Source organism: Mytilus galloprovincialis, chromosome 1, assembly GCF_965363235.1.
Source record: "Mytilus galloprovincialis chromosome 1, xbMytGall1.hap1.1, whole genome shotgun sequence".
In the NCBI taxonomy this organism is placed as follows: domain Eukaryota; kingdom Metazoa; phylum Mollusca; class Bivalvia; order Mytilida; family Mytilidae; genus Mytilus; species Mytilus galloprovincialis.
This window is the reverse complement of record NC_134838.1, coordinates 106,921,877-106,943,991: the sequence shown is the minus strand read 5'-3', so window position 1 is coordinate 106,943,991 and position 22,115 is coordinate 106,921,877. Positions and strand designations below refer to the sequence as shown.

General features: G+C 32.9%; 1 protein-coding gene across 3 annotated transcripts in view; it reads right to left on the bottom strand.

Moving 5' to 3' along the window:
* The window catches only part of LOC143049519 (receptor-type tyrosine-protein phosphatase epsilon-like), a 35,905-nt gene extending 16,904 nt beyond the window's left edge, over window positions 1-19,001 (bottom strand). The window contains exons 1-13 of one of the 3 annotated variants that reach the window (XM_076223129.1): window positions 18,840-18,999; window positions 16,432-16,677; window positions 14,816-15,007; window positions 13,330-13,467; window positions 12,883-13,017; window positions 12,331-12,465; window positions 11,739-11,876; window positions 3,400-3,534; window positions 3,009-3,111; window positions 2,410-2,600; window positions 1,681-1,802; window positions 1,155-1,242; window positions 104-180 (exon numbers count right to left, since the gene is read on the bottom strand). In XM_076223129.1, coding sequence (XP_076079244.1) covers window positions 104-180; window positions 1,155-1,242; window positions 1,681-1,802; window positions 2,410-2,600; window positions 3,009-3,111; window positions 3,400-3,534; window positions 11,739-11,876; window positions 12,331-12,465; window positions 12,883-13,017; window positions 13,330-13,467; window positions 14,816-15,007; window positions 16,432-16,677; window positions 18,840-18,912 — 1,773 coding nt within the window. In that variant the 5' untranslated portion in view covers window positions 18,913-18,999. Of the gene's footprint in view, window positions 1-103; window positions 181-1,154; window positions 1,243-1,680; window positions 1,803-2,409; window positions 2,601-3,008; window positions 3,112-3,399; window positions 3,535-11,738; window positions 11,877-12,330; window positions 12,466-12,882; window positions 13,018-13,329; window positions 13,468-14,815; window positions 15,008-16,431; window positions 16,678-18,839 lie in introns of all 3 variants that reach the window. The other 2 variants (XM_076223136.1, XM_076223143.1) reach the window with 2 other exon arrangements.
* Window positions 19,002-22,115: the final 3,114 nt, after the last annotated feature.

Here is a 22,115-nt window from a genome sequence, read left to right as displayed (position 1 = left end):
TGTAATAAATTGATTTTATCTTGTGAGAAGTTAAGGGTTTTTGTCATTTGATATGAGACATTATTCAATTCAAGTGGATCATTATGTTATAAGGCATACTTACTTCAATATAGCTGGCATTTATATAGTCAGAATTTTCCACACCTTTAATTGCAGGAAGGATAACTCTATTTTTATCATCTGTTCAACAAAAAGTTCTGAATTAATCATTTACTACAAAGTCATCAATGAATTTAAGCAACAGTAGTTACCAATGTACAAAACTCATTTATCGATTTAGAAGATACAAATAAGAGTAACAAACAACAACTGAGAGAATTGTATGAACCTCAAAAGGAGCGAGACATGGTAAGTGTTCCTGTTTCCTGTAGTCAGCTCTTCGGTGTTGACATGAATATCAATTATATATTTTATATTTGCAAAAGTACGAATTATTTAAAATACTAAGAATTTTCTTATTCCCAGCATTGATTATCTTAGCCTTTTTTGGCAAAACTTTTTTAGGAATTCTGGGTCTTCAATGCTCTCAAACTTGTTAGGCTTTTTAAATATTTTGATCTAAGCGTCACTGATGAGTCTTATGTATGAAGACGAAACGCGCGTCTTGCGTCTCAATTTATAAGCCTGGTACTTTTGATTACTATGATATTATCATTTCAGCTAGATTTTTAACATTGCCATATGAGCGGAAGTTTGGCTACCCATAAAACCAGGTTCAATCCATCATTTTTCTTTAAATTTTCTGTACCAAGTCAAGAATGGTAGATGCATCGACTCAGTGATTATATACAATCTCAAAATAGAAACCAGGCCTACAATTTTGCACGCATGAAACAGGTGTCGTCTACAAAAGACTGATTAGTGACGTTCGATTAAAAAATGTAAACAATCCAGATCAGTCTTTTCTGGTATCTTAATATCAAAGTCTGCAAAAACATTTCGCAAATGACCGAAATATCGGTCAATCAATTTTTAGATGGTGTTCACGACACTGAAGTAGTGTCTAAGAAGAAAACAGCAGCCCCAGAGGCCACTAATTGGCCTTCAACGCAGAGTGAAATTACTCACACACGGAGGCATTGTTCAATTGGCCCCTAAACAATAAAATAATGTATAAGTTTTCTTCTGTGCATGTTTATGATTGAATGACTTACAAGGAAATGTTGCTAAAAACCTATTTTTGGTTTTATTGCTTGGATGTTTTCCATGTTCATGGGGAAACTGATGACCAGCTGGAAGTTGCTGGAAAGACAAACATAATGATTTAAACAAGTATAAAAATGGTAAACCAAACATTATGTATCAACAAAAAAGAAAAATATTGGTCTATTCATTGAATGACAAAATCTTTGACGCCTCTTGAAATATTTTTTTGTATAACAATATATTAATACTGGTTAGAAATATACCTTTCAGGGGAAGTAATAAAAAGAAAGATCGGTTTGAGATAGATAGTTTTAGGTATAAACTTAGCCAATATAGTAGCGAATCAGCAGTGGCACTTAAATCTAATCATTTGGAAAGTCAAATCAAAATACAACGTTGAAAAGCATTGAAATAAAAATTCTATAAAATGGGACAAATCTAGCGCAGTTTATGTTTTGCATGACACTCATTTCAATACTCATTTAATTTACTTTTAATACTCTGATTCTGAAATTAAAGGTACTATAAGCTTACATTATATTCCTCTGTAAATATTTGTTTGTGTTTATTTTCAATCACTTCTGCCATTTCGTTTAGTTCTATATTAGTATTCGTACAAATATCTTCCCCTTCTTCATTTGAATAAATAACCTCATCTGAAAAAAAACAATAACCAATGATTTCCTTGCTTATTTTTGTTTTTTTTTATTATTCAATATGTCTCAGTGGAAAAGTGTTGCAGTTTATATCATTATTATTTATTTTCGATCTCATATCACTAAAAAAGCAAAATAAGAAAGATCCAAGCCGAGCGTTCGTATTCAACAGTATTCATCTTGGAATTCGCTATGTATTGTTTTGACCATTTTTCCTTAGTCCGTTATCTTGATATATAGTAAAATGTTTCATGTATATTTAGGATGACAACAGACTCTATATTTTGACGGGTGACATGATTGATTAATTTAAAATACTGAACAGAAAATATGATAAAGAGGCGGCACAACTGGTTTTATCTGAGCGTCGCTGATAAGTTCGAGTCTGATGTATTAAACTATAATCCAGGTACCTTTGATAACTATTAATAACATGCCATGGATGATACCCCAAACGGACTGTAATGAATAGTAAACAAGTGGAATATTTCTATTTCAGTGTGTTTTTTTTCGAGTATGTAAAGGTTAATGGTCAAAATGTCTTGGTGCAAATGCAAACACGTTTGCTTTACTTTGGACAATGATAGTTAACCTTAACTAATTTTACCTGATGTCAAAGCTGTATTATTTTGGAGTTCATCCTGTTTTTTATCAGGGATTATTGTTTGGGGTGTGTTGTAATATATGGCTTCATTTGTAATCTGTGCATTTGAGTTTCTGCTCTGGTCATCGTTTTGTCCTCTGGAATCAACGAACGATTTACTGTATTTAAAACTTTGTCTAGTTGCTATTTTTCTTCTGAAATGATCATATCATTAGCATCATGAAGATTAAAAGTTACAATAAAATAAAAAAAAAACAACAAGAAAAACATTAATATTGCAAAAAATAAGGAACAGCAACATTTTCTTGTATTTTTTTCTACTCAGTCCATCAACATAATGACTTTATGTAAAATTCAGTGGAGCTCATATATTAAAAAGAAGAAATGATTAAGTAAAACTATTTGACTCGTTGATTGGAAAGGTTTGAATCAAATTAGTTTTTTTTTGACTGAAACACTTACATATAAAACAAGGAACTTTATAAAGACTCAATAAATAGATTAAAGTCTCATGAATCCGAGGATACATAAAACTTTTAATTTGATATGGGTTTCTCACAAAACGTTTTGAATTGAAATTAAATAATGATAATATGGTTTACCTTTTTCTATAAATTAGTATCAGGCCTGTAGCCAGGCACAATAAAAGTAATACAACTATAACAACTGTCACCGTTGAAGACCCATCGGAATCGCTTGTTAATGCTGAAATAGAAAGTATACACATCTCATAACCTAGAAATAACAACTGAAAATCATTTCTTTTAGTTAACTATTGAAAAAACTGACGTATTTAGAGTTTCGTTTTTTTTATTTTTTAATATTCTACTTTTTGTGCAACGTTTTGTTATTTGCCCCTTTTCATCCACTTCCTGACTGTCTTTTTTTAAAATTGTTGTGTGGTTTACATAGGCATTTGGTATATTAACACATTTTTTTCTTTAAACAACACTTGTCTCTAAGTCACACACAAAATTTGGAAAGATTTCTCACCTCGACATGTATTGCCATGCCAACCAGGATCACACTGCCCAGGACAATGTCCATTCTGAGGATTACAAATTGTGCCATTAAAACAATTTCCACATTCTTTTGAACAATTAAAACCATGAAATCCCGGATCACATGCTGAAAAAGAGAATTCAATTAATTTAGTTACTGGCTATATCGAAGTAAAAATTGTTTGAATAACTTCTCTTTTTTTATGTTGAGTCTAAAAGAGCTTTTTTTACCAAGATCTCCTCTTAAAAAATTATATGACCATCTTTCTTATGTTTGATAAAAAAAAAACGAATGATTTCGTGGTTTTGAATTTTCAGCCATCAAGACTGATTATCATAAATTAGTTTCACGAAACTTTAGTTTCTATATACAACTTGAGTTACCATTAAGAAGATGAGTCAATTAGATTAAGATGATAGGATTCAGAAAAAAATTAAAATCACAAAAATACTGAACTCAGAGGAAAATCAATTTGGAAAGTCCATAATCACATGGCAACATCAAATAACAAAACGCATCAAAAACGAATGGAAAAGAACTGTCATATTCCTGACTTGGTACAGGCATTTTCAAATGTAGAAAATGGTGGATTTAACCTGGTTTTATAGTGCTAACCCTCTCACTTTGATGACAGTCTCATCAAATTCCGTTATATTTACATTGATGCGTAAACTAAACAGACACAATAAATAAAATAGTCAAAATATGGGTACATCAGTCATCACCGTATAACAATTTAACAGAACACAAAAATATCTATCTACAAACACATTTATTGATTTGTGTGTCTAACGTCAGAAAATTTTTATACGTCACATAAATTTGTCGTTCAATGTGCATGCAAACAATTTTAAAATTTACATATGCAATGCCAGCATGCAGGGTTAAAAAACTCAAAAGTATGTAAGAACAAACATCACAAATAGACCGAGATTGAAAATAGTCCAAAAGTTATATACAGAACCTACAAGAATCCGCAAATAGTCAATTCCACTCTCAGTCATCATCGTATAACAATTTCAAAAGGAACAATCTAACAGAAAACAAAAACATCTATCTACAAACCCATTCACTGATTTGAGTGTCTGACGTCAGAAAATTTTATACGTCACATAAATTTGTCAGATATATTCCTAAAATTAACCCCAGTCAATAAAGAAGTATAAATAATTCAATCTATCCTAATATGGGATAGATTGCTTTAACTCGGTGAAGCTGCAGTTTCAGTTATTCGAGTTACCTTTCTTTATACAGTTTCTTTATAATGTAGGTTTGCAATTTTCTGAAAATCAAACTACGCTTCTCGAAAAAGGGTCATGTGGCCTAGCGGACCAATATCGTCTGTGACGTCAATGTATCGCCTGCATTGGCGTTCACAGATTTAAGAAGAAAAGGCAGACATTTTTCGTCAGAGTAAATTCTGGGTTTTGTATTAATATATTTCTATGTAATATAAGAAAAATGTGAAAAAACGTATAAATATTTCTACGTAATACAACATGTTATTATCAAAGATTCAGTTAAGATAAATTTTTGGTAAGTTTTGCAGCGGGATTTAACGATTAGCGTTTATGCGTGGTTTTGTATAAAAATCCTTTAAACGCATAACTATTTGATCTCTATAGCGAGGATCGATATATGTAAGTTGTGAATTAAACCAACGTACACACTTGCATGAAATAAGTAATAAACAGCTGCGTCATGAGCGCATGATACGCCCGACGTCTTGTGTGGAAGTTTTATGCAATAATCATCAATAGTTTCTGAGAAAGTTTTAAGCAATAACCATTTATTGTTTTTGAGACATGGTGGGACATGTGAACCACCCCCCCCCCCTCCACCCTGTTTTTTTTTTTACAAAAAACTAAATATCACAAAAAAAAAATTTTGAATCAAACCAAAAAGTATACAGATCTTTAGATTAATATAACAAAGAAGTGTGTAAAGTTTTAAGCAATAATCATAAATTGTTTTTGAGATACGGCACAACATGTAAAAAAAACCCTCCCCCTTCTTTTACAAAATACTCAATTACTCAAAAATGAAATTTTGAATAATCACCAAAAAGTATACAGATATTAAGATTAATATAAATAAGAAGTGTGTAAAGTTTACAGCAATAATCAAGAATCGTTTTTGAGATACGGTACGACATGTGAAAAAAACTCACCCCTTTTTTAGTTACAAAGTGCCGTAACTCAAAAAGTTTAAATCTTATTTTCACCAAAAAGTATACAGATCATTTGACCATTATAAGAAACAACTATATTAAGTTTCATGATTAAGTTTTGGATAAGTTGTTCTCAAGTTACAGTGCGACATGTTTACGCCGGACAGACAGACGGACAGACAGACGGACGAACACCGGACATTTGTATACCATAATACGTCCCGTCAAAATTTTGACGGGCGTATAAAAAAGGATTTGTTGTTCACATTTCACATATTAGTTTTTCAGATTGTGTGATAGTAATACGGGAAGAACGGCCGGAAGACGAGGAGCCCGTATGCGGTGACCAACAGGAAGTCCGAACACCATTCTTCAGATGGGGAAACAGTTATTTACCGGAGGACTGGACGTGTCAATGCCACTACTCAGCGAGTTCCCAGCAGCAGCCGACCGCAAGCTTGAGTCCTGAACTGGAGCAGGTGGCAGATACTATCACCCAACGCATCGTGCCTGAATTAAAGGACCAAATAGCTAAAGCATTTGAGGCTATCTAGAGGACACCCACACTCTGCTCAACCCCAGATACAGATTTGTCAGGTATAAATCTCACTAATAACAGCATACTTGTAAATGATAATGATAATATTGCCCCTGTAAAAAGTTTCAATGATGACCTTGGGGTTCACATTTCACAGCAAGTGAGAGACAAAATTATTAATGGGGAATATGTAGAATTAGAAAACATATTGGTTATTTCTCATTCCGAGCAATCAAGGGCAGTAATTATGGATAATAATGGAAATCTTAATTTAAAGCCACATTCCGGAAAGAAAATATCCGACATCAATACATGGTTCGATGCTATCTTAATTTATACTAGCATTTATACAGCAGCACATCCTAGTAGTACCCCGGCTTTACTTAAGTATATTTATAATGTAAAATTGGGGGCAGGCAGACGTGCTGATATGGGTTGGATAACCTATGATCAACAATTTAGACTAAAACGTGCCAGAAACCCATTAATGAATTGGGGTTGTGTAGACATGGAGTTATGGCTTCTGTATATTTCCCAGGGTGTAACTCCTATACAAGAACTTCAAATATCTCAAACGAATGCAGGTAAATGTTTCTTGTACATCAATAAAGGTAGATGCCGTCGTTCAGCTTGTCGTTATCTTCATAGGTGCTTAAAATGCGGGGGTGCTCATGCAGCTTTGTTCTGCAATTTAAAACCTACACAAAACAGTCAGAATGAAAAAAGAAAGCTTTATTAATCATTTCGGAGTGACTTTCGGAGAGAAAAGAGCTATACAAACAATGTCAATGGATTCAGATTTAAGTCAGCATCGTCAGTCCCAGGAAGCATATAACCATTATAGGCTAACAGAACTAGGAAAGACACCGATTAAAGCGGAAAGATTAAGACATTTTTTAACAAGAATGTGTCCAAAATACACGGATGCCCCACTCGCACTATAATTTTCTATGTTCAGTGGACCGTGAAATTGGGGTCAAAACTTTAATTTGGAATTAAAATTAGAAAGATCATATCATAGGGAACATGTGTACTAAGTTTCAAGTAGATGTGACTTTCACTTCATCAAAAACTACCTTGACCAAAAACTTTAACCTGAACTTTGCACTTTCATTTTCTATGTTCAGTGGACTATGAAATTGGGGTCAAAACTATAATTTGGCATAAAAATTAGAAAGATCATATCATGGGGAACATGTGTATTAAGTTTCAACTGGATTGGACTTCAACTTCATCAAAAACTACCAAAATTTTAACGAACGGACGCACGGACGGACGAACGAACGGAGACACATACCAGAAAACATAATGCCCCTCTACTATCGTATGTGGGGCATAAAAAGTTATCCAATTAAAATTGATGCACATATATTGTTAGATGGATTTATAAATGGATTTAAAGTAAATTACATGGGTCCGCGTCAAGCTGTAAATTGTTCGAATTTGATTTCGGCAAAGCAGCATGAGTCTGAATTAGAGGAAAAAATTACGAAAGAGATTCAGGCAGGGCGAATAGTGGCCCCTTTAGAAACAAACCTTTTTCTAACCTCTCCTTATCACCGAAAGGGCTTGTAGCTAAAAAAAAACTCCTGGCTCTAAAATTCATGGATGGCGTATGATACAACATTTGAGTTATCCACTCGGAAGTAGTATTAATAGTTTTATTGATCCCCAATTAGCAACTGTGCAATACACATTCTTTGACAAAGTTCTTGGCACTATTAGTATATTATACGTTATAATCCTGGTACTTTTGATACTACTTAGTAAACTAGGAAAGGGGACAGAAATGCCACGAATGGATATAGTCTCGGCATTTAGATTATTAATATTGCACCCTGATGAATTTGTTTTATTTAGTTTTGGCTTTCAAGACAACTTTTATTTCCAAAAAGCGCTCCCAATGGGATGCTAGGCGGCGTGCGCGCTGTTCGAAAAGTTTTCATGTTTCTTAGAGTGGTTGGTCCGTTTTCAATCGCGCAAGGAATCAATAGAGCATTATTTAGACGATTTCCTGCTTGCCGGAGAATCTAGGTCGGGGAATGTTGACATCTCATGAACAATTTTAGGACTATTTGCAGCGATATTGGAGTTCCTCTAGCGGAGGAAAATACTTTAGCTCCTTCGTGTATTACTAGTATGACTTTTCTGGGATTAGAAATAGACATTTTTGAGATGGTTATTCGGATACCACAAGACAAACTAACAGAGGTTAAGGAAAAACTGGAATTGACTATAAAGAAAAGAAAAATCACTCTGAGGGATCTTCAATCTTTCGTGGGCTCCCTGAATTTTTGTGCCAAAGCAATTCCGTCAGTTCGAGCTTTTAACAAGAGGTTTTGTGATGCTATGTGTGGTATACAAAGGCCGAATCATTTTATCCGAGTGACACTAGGTATGAAAGAGGTCATAAAAACTTGACTTACATTTCTGGAGAATTTCAATGGTACTTTGGCTTTTGGTGAGAGCGAATGGCTTTCAAATAGTAAAATTTATTTGATTACAGATACCGCTGGTAACCCAGATTTAGGATGTGGGGTTTACTTTGCAGGCCGATGGGCTTATTTTCAATGGCCTTCTAGTTGGGAAAACCCTGACGATATGGCTGATATAACCTTTGTGGAGTTAGTGCCTTTTGTGCTATCGATTTTGTTGTTTAAAGAGGATTTGCACAACAAACGAATAATTTTTCAAACAGATAATACGGCAATTGTGAGTATTTTGAAGAAGAAATCCTCAAAATCGAGAAGGTTGATGGAGTTGGTTCGGTCTTTTGTATTACACACAATGCTTTTTAATGTGCAATTTCAAGCAATACATATTGAAGATCGTTCAAACTTCATCGTTGATGCTATTTCACGTAAACAGTGGCACAAATTCCGCATGGAGGCACCACAAGCAGAGACAGAGGCGACACCAATACCAGAAACTTTTCTGAAGCTGATTTCCGGTCTGAAATTGATCGTCTAGTAGATGCCTCGCTAGCTTCGAACACGAAGGATATATATATAACGGGATTGGGGAGTTTCGAGATATTTCGAAAAGACTTTAATATGGAGTGCGTGTGGCCGCCTCCTCCCTCGCATATTGTGCTTTTTATAGCATATTAATCACTGAAAGGGAGAACACATAAAACTGTCAGTTACGTGACTGCTATCGGTTTTCGTTGTAAGGTTCTGCAGTCTCAATTTATGGACTATTCACAAAATTTTATTACACGAAAAATGATAGAGGGTTTGAAACGCAGTAAGTTCTCGAAGGATAAGAGGCTTCAAAATAAATCGGAAATTTTGGCTAGGATAATTGAAAAATTGCCATCGATTTGTTATTCAGCAAATGAATCCCTGCTTTTTGCAGCAGCTTTTTCAGTCCTCTTTCGTGGCTTTTTAAGAGTTGGAGAATTAGTTTACACAAAATTAGGCAAAGCGCAAAATATAATATCAATACATAGTATACAAATTTTATGGGGAGCAAAAGGGAAGTTTATTAGGCTTCACTTAACGCACTCTAAGGGGGATCAAACTGGTAAGGGTATTTCTATTGATATAAGGAAGACGGATTCTACAGTTTGTCCAATACTGCTATTAAAAAGATACCTAAGAGTAAGACCAAATAAAAATGGTCCTTTACTCTGTCACTTTGGTGGAAAATGCGTGTTTCGTTATCAGTTCTCTGGTATGTTATCTAAGGCATTGAATGTAATAGGTATTGATTCAAGTGGCAAGTCACATTCATTCAGGATTGGGACAGTATCAGAAGCCTCTGCTAAAGGAATTTCTATTCAGGAAATTATGAAGCTAGGACGATGGAAATCTGGTGCATATAGGTCAAACATCAGATTGTAAAATGTTTTTTTGATGTGGTCATATATCAAAGACAATTATTGTTTTATATATAGCTGTAAATAGATGGTATATATGTTATGAAACGTTTAATTGTGTTTTTATAGGAATACTAGAGAGATATGAGAAAAAGTCTGTTTGGATAATAGGCTCGTCCATGGTAAAACCTGCATTAACCAATGCCCACACCACTTATGACGGAATCCATTTGGGTTTGAAGCGGAAAAAAATGTACCATTTGGTGGCAAGGTAAAGGGGGCATGAATTGGCACGAATTAGTACCAAGGATAAAATATTTATTAAGATTTGAACAGGAGCCAGATTTTTTAATTATACATTGTGGGGGCAACAACATAAGGTCCTGCAAGTTACATAATTTTAGACGGCAAATTAAGTCGTCTCTTTGTAAGGTTTCAGAATTGCTCCCTAAAGCTAAATTAATTTGGTCCCAGATACTACCAAGCCTAGTTTGGCAGAATGGTCAAAACACTTAAAAGTCTGTGAACCTAGCTGCGGTCAGAATAAACAATTTTGCTGGTTGGTTATGTCTTAGGTCTGGTGGAGGATACATAAAATATCCTGAAATAACATGGAGTGAGAAGGGACTTTTCAACATGGACGGTGTTCATCTTTCAAACATGGGAAATGAACTATTTTTGTATAGAATTCAAAGTTTTCTCTAGGAAATTGTGTAAGCGTTCCTAATGAAAGAAAATGTACAGATAATGATTTAGTGTACAACCTGTGTGGTTACTATTTAATAATGTTTTGTTAATTTAAGTCGCGCACTTGCAATAGTGTGCAATGACGTTGGTTTATTTAAAGGCTTCGTCCTGCAAGAGAAGGGATGAATATAAATATGTAGCAACCAAGTCAATAAAGCCATGGTTTGTTGCGTCGTTTTTTTTTTTTATTTTTTTTATTTCATGGCGGTGGTCCCATGTTTAACATGTGACCATTTGGCGGGAAACCGACACAACGCCAACAATCTAACACCATGTTCACATAATGGACTCTAGTATCCGTTACTGAGCTTCTGTTCCCAGGGCCAGTATTTTTAAAGTCAATGTCAGTATTGGACAATAATGATAAAGTGCTCTTTTTGTACAGATGGTTCTAATTGATCATTCTTGATCCATGCTAATGTTATAATTGATCAAACCTGATCCATTCTAATATTATAACTGATCAACAGTGATCCACGCTAATGTGTTAACTTTGATCATTTGTGATTCATGATCATGCTAATGTTTAATCTTTATTGATGATAAATTAAGGTATGATTAATTTGTGAGTCGTGGCCTTTATTTTGCCAATTAAAATAATAATTAATTTATATATCTTTGGTATTTATTCAAGCATGAATCTTAAGTTAATTAAAGTTAAAATACGAATTTGTATCAAAAGCAACAGGATAAGTCCCAGACAAACGGAAGGAAGTACATTACTTTGTAAAAGTCATGCTACAATAAAGATTGTACTCATCTTTTTGATTTTACATCGATTTGAAATGAAAATTTCCAACTTTATGCATTTGCAAGGGACACGTTGCTGTGAAATAAAATGCCGAAAAAGTATAGAAACCTTAACTGTTCGATGTTTACAACAAAACGTTATGCTGGGTGCAATACATAGAGAAACAACACCAAAAGATGAAATGAAAAGAAACAAAGGAAAATGTAATGAAAATTTGTTTCCGTCTGACATAAGCCTTATTGAATGAAAGCATTATATTATATTATGTTCAATACATATGTGTTTCTACTAAATTGTTACTTACAAATATTACAATACATCCCCAACCAACCATCGGCACAACCATTATCACATATACCACTGACGGGGTTACAAGTTCTGCCGCGGGCACAATTACCACAGGTGGTATTACAGTCCTGACCAAACGTATTCGGGGGGCACGCTGAAATGGATAAACTAGATATTAATGGCATATTCAGAACAATTTTCTACCGGTCCTTCTGTTTGAATTTTAACTATTTATGATGTAAATAGTTATCAAAGGTACCAGGATTAGAATTTAGTACGCCAGACGCGCGTTCCGTCTACATAAGACTCATCAGTGACGCTCATATCAAAATATTAAATGTGTCATGTCTTCGTTAATACATTCTTGTTTATTTTCGAATTGCTATAGATCGCTATAGAACTTAAAAGAACTGCTCTCTTAAAGTTTGAAATTATATCATAATCACAATTACTTAAGTCCAAACATACTATTAAACTTATAAAATAAATTCACATCATATGGTCGCTGTCTGAATTATTTGCTTGATTTCTCTTTCTCACTGACTTATATCCAACATCTCTGATTTTTCATATAGCTATATTTCTTATATAGAACATTATTCACATACGTTGACTGCAAGAAACCAATGTCCATCCAGGTAAACAACCTCCACTAAAACACGTTCCGTTTTCGGGAAAGCAGTCAGATCCAGCACAGTTACAAACAGACAGACAGTCAAACCCAAACAGGTTACCTGTACATGCTGAAATTCAATTACATTAAAGTTATAAACTGGCCAAATAGCAATATATACATGCAGTACCATTAAAAACAAAACTGCAAATACTACTTTATATGTTAGTTATGTTTGTTTTGGGTGATTACAGTTTTGCATCTCTAGCCCATTATTCTAAGAACCAGAGAGAAACAGTAAATGATTTATTTTTATGAGTTAACCCATGTTGTGATTAACTTAAGGCAAGTAGTTGTATACATACCATAACACCAACGACATATGATTAAAAAACATATTTCAAGTATTTTTCAAATGTTTTTGTTTAAAAACACATATATTTTTGATGGAATAAAATGAACACTTCCGATATTTATACCTTAAATCCGCCCTCCAATAAAATAAATAATACTAAACAGATAACAGAGTGTAATAATGTTTACTCACTTTCGTTACAATAAGTCCCTTTATACCCTCTTAGACATCCTCCTACTGGACATTCTCCCGTCACCTTATTACAGGCAGACCCTCTACAGAAACAACTGTTGCCACATCCTAACCCGTAAGTGCCATCATCACATACTATTAATCAAATGAAACTGGTAAATTCGGATATGTTTAACAAATTAGGTTACTTACTTGTTGAATTTTTAAAAAATATATGCATTACAAAAAGTTGGCCTTTTTTATTTTAGGATTATTTAGTATATCAATTTCACACAACTTCAAACTATCAAATGTATTCGACATAAGGTCTTTCTTCCAGCAATCACGATTGTACATCTCTAGTTATTCCAATTTTCGATGTATCAAACAACAAAGTAGTTGGGAAATGGTTATATTATATGTTATACCATATCTAGTTGAATAAGTAACTAAAATGGTAAACAGTACCTTGTTGACACTTATTCCCCTGCCAACCAGGTCGACATCCGCCAATACAATATCCATTATCAGGGTTGCATGTAGGAAAAAAACAGGTGGATGGACATAACGTTGCACAATTTATACCATATGACCCGACTGGACATCCTATATTGTTTTTGAATAATCAAAATGTAACAATAAAATATAGATATCTAAAATCGAAAGTCTGAATAAATATATACAAATATAGGTTAACTACATTTAGTGTACAATTGTTTATCGATATGGTCTTCTATAAAGCATATTTATAAAATAATCAAGAAACTTTAAAAAATGTTCGGTACCTCACATTCGGGGAAAAGAGGACTGGATTTTGGTTACGACAATTAGGACATATCTGTTGTGCTTAATAGCAGACCCTATAGGCAAACAATTGCTCTGTACATGTTTCAAAAATATGCATACAGTTTTATACTTCAAACAAATTTTAGTGCAAAATTAGGTATAGGCGAAGATTTGATTCCTATAATATAAAAATAAGAAGATGATGACGTCATATACGACCTTCAACAATGAGCACTTAGACAACTGTAAAAAGCTCCGAAATGGCAAGTGTAAAACATTTCAAATGAGAAAACTAACGGTCTGGTTTATGTGCAAATCAATGAACGAAAAACAAATATAATCTACAGCATCATACAACCACTGAATTACAGGCTGACTTTGGACAGGCAAGACCACTTATGAGGCGAGGTTAAACGTGTTAGCAGGTGTAGCACATGAACATTCTATAAAAATAATTTGAAAAAGGTATATCTAACAAGATCGACACACAGCAGAAATACAAATAACAAAACACAGACCAGATGTGGCAGGGTATTTATACATCTCCACAACACAAAAGACACAAAATACAGTACCGAGAGTACTCGCAGTTATTGAAAGCTAGTTCAAAGCTAAAATCAACTAGTAAAAGCTAATATCAATTAATAAAAATATCATGTATTAAAATCTTAGTTATCAATCATTTATCATCTTTTCAGGTTTATTGAAATCGAATCTTTTCGGTTACTTTCGTCAACTTAGACATGCAATATGTTCTTCGGATATTATGAAACTTTTTGAAAATCCAGTCAAACCTGTTTTAAGAGACCACTTAAAGGAGAGCAAAAATGCAGGTTCAATTTATATGAAATGTACTACAAAGGCATATGATATTGATGGTATTTTAACACATGTTTTTGCTTAATACATTTGGTCTCTTAAGCAGGTTTGACTGTTCTTCGAAAGTATTAATGTTTGGTAGTATATGGTTGATAACATTTAACTTTGCTTACATTATAATATTTTCCTTTAGTATTCCTGTGAGGATCGTGTTATTAATATGATAAATAAATATTAATGATTCTTGGTAGAATTTGTAAACTCGCAGGTATTATTTTAATGTATCAGACCTTAACCAAATCATTTTCAAATGTAATAAAAATATCAATATAACAAAATGCACACATACCATAGGCTTCAAAATTACAAATTTCTGCGAACCCAATGTTGTTGTCGTATCGAGCATATCTTCCAATAACTGTACAGTTATGCTGATCATTTGTCAACGGCTTTCCAGGAAATGTATCCTGATAACACACTATACCATTTGCTAATGACTCGTTTGAAAATGTTATGCTATAACCATTCATTCTATCGTTGCCTGAAACGATTCAAGTGATACAAATTTAGATGAAGTATCACCCTCCGAGTTCCATGATAGTCGTTGCATTGTAGGTTTAAGTCAGAGGCATCATTTTAAACCATTACAGTCTTAAGCGGGGTATTGTGCTCAAATCAAGTGGAAAATAGTGGAACTGATGGCGTTGTGAACAAGACATAGTAAAATGAGGTATTGAAAATGGGAAATTAAATCATTGTAAATTGTTGTTTTAGTACCGTATAGTTCTTGAATCGGAGTGAAGCAATATGATCTCGTGGTGCAGTGAAGTGTTTGAAATTGGAGAGGTTGAATATGATGTTTTTGACACTACACCAAATCGTTAGAAATAATAATGTTTCAAAAGCATGAAATTTTCAACGTCCGTTAAAAGGGTATCATGTTTTGAAAAGATCAAGACAATCCCTTCTGTCAAATAAACAAAACTGAATAACTATAGGGTATGGGGTTTGATGATTGCATTGGTTTTATGAAAATAAAGATATTGATATAGATCATTATTGAAGGTCATGTTGTGGACTATTGTTGCTTGCATCAAAGTCATTTTGACTTTGAGGGATAACTGTCTCATTGATAATCATACCAGATCTTCTAATTTTTATTTTGTGTTGTAAAGTATTGCTTTCATTGACTTATATATTTTTTTTTCTTTTATTTGCAAGTCTCGATTCTGTCTTTGACAAACAAGCTAGTCTGTTTTACGTTAGGTGTTGATGTCTTTCTTAATCGTTTTGAACAATATATTTGATTGATCGATATTTCAAGTTCTAGATCTAAAATTTGAATTGCAAACATATGGAACTTTGGAAAAAATTACATGCAATAGAACCTTAACAGACTTTTAAACATAAAAGTAAGGAGATTTATTATGATTGCTAATTAGACAACTACTAGAATCTAACAGAGAACAGGAGACGAGGATGCAAAAAACTGCTAGACAAATTCTTTATTTACCTTCATCAGGACCGCTCAAATACTAAAACTTGAAAACTTCAAGAGCGAAATGAACAATAGAAAACTGAATAGTAGAGCCAAAATCAAACTAGTTTTAATCTTACCTGAGGGAGTTCCATACCTTATGGTATCTTAATTATTCCCACGTCTATTAAAGACTGGTGCTGAATAATGTTCCAAAACAAAACAGCTCCAATATAGATTCAACCGTACGTTGGCCTATAATGATTTACTTTTATAAATTGATACTTGGATGCAGAGTTGTCTCATTTGCACTAATACCACATCTTCCTAGATCTATCAACTAAGTATCAAATATCTAATGCTTAGACGAAACAAATTTCATCTGCTTATTAGATTCGCCGGTCTTGCAATTTCATGTCAGACCCATGATATCTCACCAAAAAATTACTGAAGTTTGTGTGAATTAAAAATTAAATGTTTATACTTACGATCATTTCTGTACGCTATTTTCACCCGTGTTACAATACTGGTCTGTCCGAGGTCCACTTGCCAATATACTGGTTTCGAGTTTGCAGTCTGACGGGTATGGGTACATGTGCCTGCAGGATCTCCGGGTGTCCCAAATACATCATTTGTATTTTCATCTACAGCTCGATCGGCTGTAAAATATATCGTTCCATCCGACCCTGTGTAATTGGAACTGAGAATAGCTGGTTTCTTAAATGCTAAGTTAACTGAAAGAAATGAAAAAAGAATATCTAAATTATTTATTATGGAAACAAACAAACAGAGAAAAGAAACCTGATTGTTTTGAAACAATTATTGATACTTATGAAACAGAAACAGTTATTGATACAGATGAAACAGTTATTGATACAGATGAAACAGATATTGATACAGATGAAACAGAAGAAACAGTTATCGATACTGATGAAACAGTTATTGATAAAGATGAAACTGTTATTGAGACAGATAAAACGGGTGAAACAGTTATTGATAGAGATGAAACAGTTATTGATACAGATGAAACAGTTATTGATACAGATGAAACAGTTATTGATACAGATAAAAAAATTATTGACACAGAAGAAACAGTTTTTGATACTGATGAAACAGTTATTGATACAGATGAAACAGTTGTTGATACAGATGAAACAATTATTGATACAGATGAAACAGTTGTTGATACAGATGAAACAATTATTGCTACAGATGAAACAGGAAACAGATGAAACAGTTATTGATACAGATGAAAAGTTCTTGGCACTGATGGAACAGGAAACAGATAAAACAGCTATTCATACTGATATAACAGTAAAAAGAAAAAAAACCACACAAATACTGAACTCCAAGGAAAATTCAAAACGGAAAGTCCCCAATCAAATGGCAAAATCAAATGATAAAACACATCAAACGAATGGACAACAACTGTCATATTCCTGACTTGGAACAGGAATTATTTAATGTAGAAAATGGTAGACTGAACCTGTTTTTAGAGTAATTGATACTGATATAACGGTTATTGGCACTGATGAAACAGGAAACAGATGCAACAGTTCTTGACACTGATAAAGGTTTTTTTTCTCTAATGGACAAAGGTAATTCGAGAAAAAAAAACAAAAATCAAGGTTTCTTGCTTTAAAAACCTATACTGTATAAAAAATTTTGCTGTTGGTCTATACTCTTGTGGATTTAGACTCCAAATCGATACGAACGGACCTGCCTGTGAAGCAGTATATGCTCACTCTTCCGGTTCACCTGCTAGTTTTAAAGGACGTTTTTATTGCCAAAAGATTATGTATTATGTCTTCACTTGTTCCATGGATGTTGTTGTTATTACTGCTCATATACACATATTTAAATATAGATATAAATAAATAGCGAACACGTCCAAATGTATTTTCTAGGTATGTTTGATTTCATACCTTAGGTGTTAAAACAATTGTTCAGTCCTCGTTTTTACCTGTATAAGAATGCATTTTTGCGGAGCAAATCAGTCACTCTGGTTTACCTTGTTTCATTTTCAATATTGTATGTGTAACCCATCTCTAGCTAAGGGGATAAATTGAAGGTCACATGAATACGCATTATATGAGGTCAAAATATTCACTTGCAAGTGTAAAATTCATCAGCGATGTTTCTAAGTTTATTTTCAATACATTTAATCAAACTGGCTGTTAAAAGCGAATTTTCATTTCACTGCTTCACTTTCATAAATGATTAAACAAAATAAAAAAAATCTTTTCTCCTTTTTTTTTATATTTCGTAGCTTATAACCATTTATAGTAGATATAGGTTTAATATATTTTCAACTATTGATAAACATCAAACTTAATCATGTATAATATTAACATGGGTCAGTTGGTAATTTCTTCCCATTTAAACCCATCTCCCAAGAACAATAATATGTCACATCTTTAACCTGGACACTATCAAGTTATTGTCAATGGAAGTTTCACTTGCCTGAAGCATTTTTGTATTTAAAAATCTTTGTGTGATTGAAATTTATGATAATGATTTAACTATTTTCCAATTTTAAAATGTTATCTTATACCAGTAGTTGTTTTCACATAAAATCATCCACTGTTAATCTCATAAATGATTTTTTTGTTAGTACATTTGAAAAAATAAAAATTAAACAGCATATGCAATGTTGTAAATACAACATAGTAACAATTGCACATACCGCAGTCAGTCATTATATACATTGTGACGTATTCTTAAAAACAGTTTCATTATAATAAATCATTTGCGGTTTGTATTTTTTTAAGGTAATTAGTAAACAAATACCTGATAAAAGGTCATAAAACTACAAATAAATAAATTGTATGTGTTCATCAAAATTACAAAAATATATTTTGAAACTGTAAACAATGTGTATTACATATAGACTTACCTGAGCATGTACTAAATCTTAAACAGCATATACAAATAATAATAGATAACTTCACAATCATCCAATTAATCATTATTTTAATTGGTCTTCATATTCTTCATAAAACAATCATTTTTCTTTATACATTATTTCCTTTTATCTACATACAGGATACACAAATATAATCCAATCTGACGTGTAAAACTAAATCCTATTTCAATCATCTGTAATTAGTAAAGGACATACTTAATGTTTATAAACCTATAGTAATGGAGACATGGAGTCACTGTACATTGAACATGAACATTTTACATATACTATTGCGTATATATTAATCTTCAAAAACTAAGAACAAAAATCAACGGACACCTAATAATTTTTTTAATCGCTATTTCCCACTTAAACTTGTACATGTGAATTATATATTAACTCTACTACCTAAATTGTGATTTTTTTTAAATACGTGGGTCAACAGTCTTTAGCATAACAAAAAATGAATATCGAGAACTTTTTTTATAACAACATTTTAATTAAATTCATAATTTTTTGTTGAACTCGCATCTATTGTTTACATTTATAGTCCATGTTCTTGCCAGTTGTTTAAAGTTTGGAAAGCCATCATGGTGAGTTACGTAATAACTAAAGGTCAACTATTTAAGACTCTGTTATGTAAAAAGGGAGAAACTTGTCAGCTTATAAATTTATGATCATACAAGAATCAGTATTTAAGTGCTTAATCAACCTCAAACACTTGTATATATAAGAGGACATGAATTTAGTTAGCTCTTCTACACTAAAGACAAAAGTTAAAAATAAGATTGCATATGAGACAACTCTCCCCAAAATGAAAAATGTATGTTTGGTAGAGCTTGTAGCATGGTTAATACCTTATTGAGTTGTATATTATATTTATTGTTAAATTGTTTTCGTCTGGAATGTGACAGAGATATATGAGCTTTACCATGTTGATCTACACGGACGAATGGCGGAATATTCGAACGTTCCCTGTAAAAAGATCATACTAAAAGATACGGTTAGAAATTGAGTCTTATAACAGGTCACCTACGGAAATTTCAAAGAGTTGTTTGCGATGGTTCTTCAACATCCAGATAGCGTGGTATTCGATCTTTACACAAGGCATACTATTTAACTTCCCATACATATCAGTAGTAGCTGTATATATCCAATTCTGCAACAAGAACGTTTATCTATTAATAATAACTTTTACTGCAGGATAGGAGAAATCATAATGGTTTATTCCTTGAATGCCAACATCCTTTGATCTACCGACAATTTACCTGTAAAATTATGTTGGCGTTCAAGGAATAGGTCAAGTAGTTATCATAACAAATGTGCATGCTTATCATACTTCAAGTTGTTGACAATCATATTTCTATTCTAAGTTTAACCTTCGGGTTTCAAAATCTGTATGCTCTATATGTACATCTTTAAATACTCAAAATAGTGGTTTTTTTTTCTTCAATATTCAAACAATTAGCACATAGAGTCCAGAAATTATCTGTACAATAACAAATTAAGAACACAAAATGATCAAGTTATATATATATTTTGTTAGAAATATAATTTGAATCTATGATAAAGACTTAATAATAAAAAGTTATCAAAGGTACCAGGATTATAATTTAGTACGCCAGACGCGCGTTTCGTCTACATAAGACTCATCAGTGACGCTCATATCAAAATATTTATAAAGCCAAACAAGTACAAAGTTGAAGAGCATTGAGGATCCAAAATTCCAAAAAGTTATGCCAAATACGGCTAAGGTAATCTATGCCTGGGATAAGAAAATCTTTAGTATTTTGAAAAATTCAAAATTTTATAAACAGGAAATTTATAAAAATGACCACATTATTGATATTCATGTCAACACCGAAGTGTTGACTACTGGGCTGGTGATACCCTCGGGGACGAAACGTCCACCAGCAGTGGCATCGACCCAGTGGTGTAAAAAGTTATCAAAGGTACCAGGATTATAATTTAGTACGCCAGACGCGCGTTTCGTCTACATAAGACTCATCAGTGACGCTCATATCAAAATATTTATAAAGCCAAACAAGTACAAAGTTGAAGAGCATTGAGGATCCAAAATTCCAAAAAGTTATGCCAAATACGGCTAAGGTAATCTATGCCTGGGATAAGAAAATGTTGATCGTTTTATCTGTAAATACTCATAATAGTGTCTTTTTTCTTCAATATTCAAACAATTATCACAAAGAGTCCAGAAATTATCTGTACAATAACAAATTAAGAACACAAAATGAACAAGTTATATATATATTTTTTGTTTGAAATATAATTTGAATCTATCATTAAGACTTAATAATAAAAGTCTTGATCGTTTTATAAATTGCAATAATCTATGATGAAACAGTAATAAAAAACGAAAATAAAAGAGGGACGAAAGATACCAAAGGGACAGTCAAACTCATAAATCTAAAACAAACTGACAACGCCATGGCTAAAATTGAAAAAGACAAACAGAAAAACAATAGTACACATGACACAACATAAAAAAATAAAGAATAAACAACACGAACCCCACCAAAAACTAGGGGTGATCTCAGGTGCTCCGGAAGGGTAAGCAGATCCTGCTCCACATGTGGCACCCGTCGTGTTGCTTATGTGATTACAAATCCGGTAAATAGTCTAATTCGGTAGGTCACATTCATGAAAGGGAAGGGGATTGTAGTTACGACGTAAGGAACATATCCGATATCATTTGTGAAACGGTTATTCCATAACGGTCAACCAACTCGTGATGGCGTCGAGGTAACTATTATAATATCCGTAAAATCTTATGATACGGTTGTCTATAATTGTATCCACTTCATTTGAACGTTGATTGATGGTTGTCTCATTGGCTATCATAAAATTATAATATCCGTAAAATCTTATGATACGGTTGTCTATAATTGCTTGCATCCACTTCATTTGAACTTTTGTGGATGGTTGTCTCATTGGCAATCATAAAATTATAATATCCGTAAAATCTTATGATACGGTTGTCTATAATTGTTTACATCCACTTCATTTGAACTTTTGTGGATGGTTGTCTCATTGGCAATCATAAAATTATAATATCCGTAAAATCTTATGATACGGCTGTCTATAATTGTTTGCATCCACTTCATTTGAACGTTGGTGGATAGTTGTCTCATTGGCAATCATAAAATTATAATATCCGTAAAATCTTATGATACGGTTGTCTATAATTGTTTACATCCACTTCATTTGAACGTTGGTGGATAGTTGTCTCATTGGCAATCATAAAATTAT